This window comes from Spodoptera frugiperda, chromosome 7 (assembly GCF_023101765.2).
Source record: "Spodoptera frugiperda isolate SF20-4 chromosome 7, AGI-APGP_CSIRO_Sfru_2.0, whole genome shotgun sequence".
Lineage (NCBI taxonomy): Eukaryota > Metazoa > Arthropoda > Insecta > Lepidoptera > Noctuidae > Spodoptera > Spodoptera frugiperda.
The window spans coordinates 5587503-5592845 of NC_064218.1; the positions used below are offsets into that span (position 1 = coordinate 5587503).

Sequence of the window (5343 nt, forward strand, 5' to 3'; positions counted from 1 at the left end):
TAAATATGAAATTTTAAAAAATAACATTTAGAAATGTAAAAAGCAGTAGCCCACCAGTAACGGGAGAAATCCTCTCAAGAGAAAGGAATTTCCGGACAATACGCGCTGTGTCCAGAAGTACTGCCTTCTGCATCAGGCTCTTGATCCAACCGTCTAACGTTAACCTACTTAGGTGTTGGTCGAGGCTTTTGGCCATTGGCAGATACGAGATATAATTTGGTTTATTGTTACCTTGTTATTCTTTAAGTTAGTAGCACGATTACTGTGACACATTTTGAATCCTCTTTCTAGCAAATTGATTTATTGATATTTGGAATATAAGCAGCTGATATTTATACATATGAGAGGTGATTCTTCGAAAAAATTTTGGAAAAACACTCAAATGACCGGAAAAATGTCCTTGACTCAACATTTATCTAGTTCACAGAACAATATTAGTCTATTAGCAATTCTGAATAAATATTTCACATTAGTTTATACCTAGAACTACCTACATGGAGGTGTTTAATTGCTTATATTGTTGTGTACTCTTAAACGATTCCGTGGAAGTAAAGTTTAATGTGGAAATATCCTTGTTGACTAAACAAATCTTACATCACACTGTATTGACGCCAATAACAAAGTCTATTCTAACACAATGCTCGTGTTTATATGCGAAATCATGACTCATTCCGTTTACCATCATGATTATGGATAACTAGCTGGATAGAAGTATCCTATCACCCAAGTCAGCAGTCAGTTAGGGATTTTGATAAAACTTTATATTCAGACTTGGTATGATGTCTGTATACCAAATTTCATCAAAATCCGTTTCCAATTTTCATCCTGATTGACGGACAAATATCCAAACATCAAAACAAACAAACTTTCATATTTATAATTATTATAGTTAGATATAGTGTGTCATGGTGTGATTAAGATGCATTCGCTAAAAACCATTAAATAATTAAGTTGTATCAGTTGATTTTTGTTTCTTACAGGGATGTTACAACACATGTTCCGATGTAGGGACCGCAATTAGGCAAATATATAGTGTAGAATTTTATTCTCTTTAGCAATGTTACCAGTGACGGATGGGTGTGAAGTTCTGAAGATCGAACTCAGTTGCGTGCTTTTGGAGAAGTCTTTATCTATTAGTAGACAGAAAAGGGCTGATAAGAATGTATTTTCATTTTATGGTAGGATTTTTGTATCTGGAGTTAGGAACCTAGATAGTGATATAGCCTATACAAACATGTTTTCCCTTTGGTTATGGGTTAAAGGCTAGTTATAAAATAAAAATACAGGCGCTCGATTAATTACCAATAATTTATTTATTGCACTATACTACAATTTACTTTAATTCACAAGCCTTGAAATTCAGATATGACAACTTTGATTACGTTTAGTAACTTTAATGAATAAAACTATTCACTAAAGTAGCAAAACAAAACAAAGAAGTTACAGAGTGTCTGTTAAAGTGTAAAGCAACGACAACACTGACAATTATCAAAAAGAGGTTTAATATAAGTTGGCTTGAATACACAGTAATTACGTCATCATTGTTTTACGAAGTCTAATTTGTATTTTGTATTCACTTAATCGAAAAAAGTTAAGCTAATCTATTACTATTTAATCCTTATTCTATAGAATAATTTATTGTTTCAGTTTTTTGAGTTCCAGTTCGTATTTGACGGTGTATTTGGACTGAGGGTCGTATTTGGCCTTGAGGCGGTTCCAGGACTCCTCTTCGTTGTTGATGAGGTGGCCCAAGACCCTGCGGGTACCACTGCGCTGAGCATCGGTACACTTGGCACAGTTCTGTTCTAAAGCTTCCCTGATGTGAGCTGGAAAAGAAAGAAATATGCTGTAGAATATTTTGAAGACATAATAGTCATCATAGTTTTTAAACTAACATGGTCACTAACACTATTATTAGAACTTATGACGGGATATTTACGTTAACCAAGCTAGTTAGGCAAGTTAATCCGTGATCATGGCGCTTGCAACAGTGCCGAAACATCGGAAACTCGCTAAAGTGAATAAACATGGTAAATATCCCGTCATAAGTTCTAATAATAGTCGTCATAGTTTCGTCTGCGTCGAAGGATTAATATTGTGTCTCTTGTCCGGACTTAAACATTAGTATTTTTGTTGGTCCAAAACAACGTTATAGGTACAAAACTTATCATTAAATTCTGTTAAATATTTGTTTGAAAAATAAATGTTTTGATCCATTTTACACAATAAAAATCTTGTTTTTATTTTTGTACATTATTTAAAATGAGTTTTAAGCAGATACCGGTTTCTACCTTTTCCTATATTATTTATATTGGTATACGATTTAATAATAAATATTAAGATTATGTGATATATAAACTGGTTGTTTTAAATGTTAAATGTTCAGAGAAACATAAACAAAAGTGCTTTATATTATTCAAACAACTATACCTAGTAGTTTCATGACCAAGGGCCTGTTTCACAAAGTCTGGATTAAGCCACTATGCTCTACTGCATGTACCAATGATTATAAGTGATTTGCCACATAATTTATATATTTATTCATAACATTTTCAAATACTAATAGCGCTAAGGGTACTTCTATATGAGCTAGGGCTGTAAAAGATTCATTTTAACAGCCTCACTCATTTAAATAAATATACAAAACTACTTACATTTCAGTTCCTTGCCATCAGCAGTGCACTTGCCCTCTTCGAGGATGCACTTAATGTAAGGAGTCAGGAGACGACGGTTTCCGAGGATCTCATCCAGGTTGACATTGTCGTACCTATCGGTGTAAGTGCTGCCATTTGGCTTGGCCAGAGCCACTGCAGCCAGACCGAACAAACACAGAACTATGAAGGACTTCATTCTGTAACAAATAAATAAAACTTTTAACAAGAATATAAGGGCTAGTAAAGTATACTACTATATATAATGTGGCAGTATTTAAGAAATATTACGATAGTTTTAAATGGAGTTGAATTGGTCTGCTTGGTTCTAAATAGACTGACTCTCAATAAAATTCGTCTCAATTGTAAAGTAAGAACTATTGGCTTTGAAATGATATAAGGAAAATGGCCTCTAATCACGCAATGTTATGGTTTCTAATACAATAGTAAAGTTAAGATTAACATTGTATAAAAAAACTAGTAAATACTTCTTGTAATAATGCTGTATTTTGCTGAGTCATTATTGAATACAGAGCTATTATTTAATGCAATTATTCAATTTTAATATTTTTTATAACTTATTACTCCCCAATAAAGTTGAAAAAATTATCCAAATCGATACAGCCGATTGGAAGATTCGTGCGTATAAATAACATTTAGACGAATAATATAATTAAACAATTACATAGGTACATCGAAGAAATTGTATTTTTCTTTGTATACCAGTTTTATATAAATATAAGATAAATAATAGTAAAACCGGTGAGGAAGCCGGTGTTCTCAGTCGGATAGTCTTCATTATTCATGTACACCTTGACCGCTTAAATGACAATGACCCGCACGCAAATGGTAATCTTATCCTTGTCGCACAAAATCATATTTATAATATATAAGTAAATTGAAAAACTCATAAAACCATAATTTCGCAATAAGTCTATTCAAATTATGAGTATTTACAAGTTGGATTACAATTAGACAATAAAAAATGGATATCCAAAACGTTTGTACATATAAAACTAAATCAAATAGTTATTTTTTACTGCTAAGACAAGGGAAACGTAGAATTAAAAATTGACATATTCAGATCGGCAAGAAATAAAAATTAATCATAAGAAATGAATATTGGACGCACTTTAACTCCCAAACGATTGCTTGTTGAATTTGTATATAATCTACATACCCTTTGATTACAAAGGGATAAAGATATAGGTGAACTTATATGTAGCACCTACTCTTGCCTATTTATAACAAATTCAATATAATAAACTGACAACAGACAAATCGTATCGAGAAACAATAAGTGAAATGTTGTTAAAGTTTTGTATCCAACCATTTCACCCCTTGTTATGGAAGGGCCTTAAAATATATAAATATACTATTATTTTAGTATAATAAATATTTTACTTCGAGATATTTTTCAATATACAAAATCTTGTGCAAAACGAGAATATTATATGAACTGACCTACCTTTGATCGTGTTTTCCTGAGGAGTACTGCCCAACAGCTCTGCAGAGGGTTTAATAATTCACTGTCCACTCTTCCTCCACTTTTTATACTGTACATATAGCGTTTTGGTTGAACAACGAAACTAGTTTTGCTATGCCTATAATTCGAGGAATATATTCCGCCGTTTCGTCATACCATCAATAAACATCGGAAAACGTGCGAATGATTTTTTTAGGCGTCCATTTGAAAACATAAATATAATTAATATTCATCGTACATAAACAGTTTTTAATAACACCGTTTGGGAATAAAGTTTGTATGAAAAAATATTACGTTTCCATAAGGTGGCAATTTCTTTTTTATGTGTTCTTTGGGAGCCCTCTCTATATAACACAAGTTTTGAAAAAAAAGTAGATATGTTATTGATTAGCGTATTTTAACTTTTAATGTTATATGTTTTATTGCTATATTCATTAAATATTATCTTATAATAATAACTAATAATTATTATATGGCAAATTTTTGTAACCTAGTAAGAAAGGTATAGTACATAAGAGGTAGAATAATTTCATTATCATCACCTATCTGTCTTTAGCTAAGTACAAAAGCATAATTTTGGCACTAACTCTGTACAAAATACAATATCCAAAATTGACGAAGTTATTGAGATTGATCAATCAAGTCAATCAATCCCAAGGACAACTGTCCTTGAACCCTTTACATCAGCTATATTCCTGTGAAACAAACCCAATAGTAATCTATATATTAATACGTGATGCAAAAACTTTGGACCGCTTTTTACGAAAATTGCGCGGATGTAGGAGCATAAAATTTGGTACACTTATAGTTTATGTGTAGGAGAAGTGCGAAACGCTAATATTTTTCAAAAATAATACTTATAAAGTACATTAAATCAATAAATAAAACATTACACACACATGCATAGTATCTGATCGTATTTGACAAAACGTCAAAATCAATAGACATTGCGATGATATTCTGACGTCTCATATGAATAGAGTTTTATAAAAGAGTTTGTTTGAGTTTGAGTTAAATAAAAATTATTCTTGAACGTATGCTAAGTGGTATTGTTAATTAAATCGTATATGGTCGAATTTCGACCACTAGGCGACCACTAGTTTACTTAAATCGGATAATTGGCTCCGAGACCCCTTAACAATACTTTTCCAGAAAAGTAACAAGGCAGCGGTAAAACGGGGTGAATAAAATTCGAGGGGTGAATAG

At 31.9% G+C, this 5343-nt stretch overlaps 1 protein-coding gene across 2 annotated transcripts; it reads right to left on the minus strand.

The window, feature by feature from the left end:
- Positions 1–1289: 1289 nt before the first annotated feature.
- Positions 1290–4285, minus strand: LOC118265696 (allergen Tha p 1). Of its 2 annotated transcripts, none has more exons than XM_035578770.2 (3): positions 4120–4285; positions 2655–2851; positions 1290–1826 (listed from the first exon to the last, which is right to left on the minus strand). In XM_035578770.2, the coding sequence occupies exons 2-3, from the start codon at positions 2848–2850 to the stop codon at positions 1636–1638; spliced, it is 387 nt and encodes a 128-aa protein (XP_035434663.1). In that variant the 5' UTR covers position 2851; positions 4120–4285; the 3' UTR covers positions 1290–1635. The 2 variants fall into 2 exon arrangements, with proteins under 2 accessions (XP_035434663.1, XP_035434664.1); XM_035578771.2 differs by having other exon boundaries at positions 4116–4222.
- Positions 4286–5343: the final 1058 nt, after the last annotated feature.

Bases quoted from the DNA above. Each gene is read 5' to 3' on its own strand.
- LOC118265696 (XM_035578770.2), bottom strand. From the start codon at position 2,850: ATGAAGTCCTTCATAGTTCTGTGTTTGTTCGGTCTGGCTGCAGTGGCT. The intron at 1,827-2,654 runs GTAAGTAGTTTT...TTTCTTTTCCAG, and splicing joins TGATGGCAAGGAACTGAAAT to CTCACATCAGGGAAGCTTTA.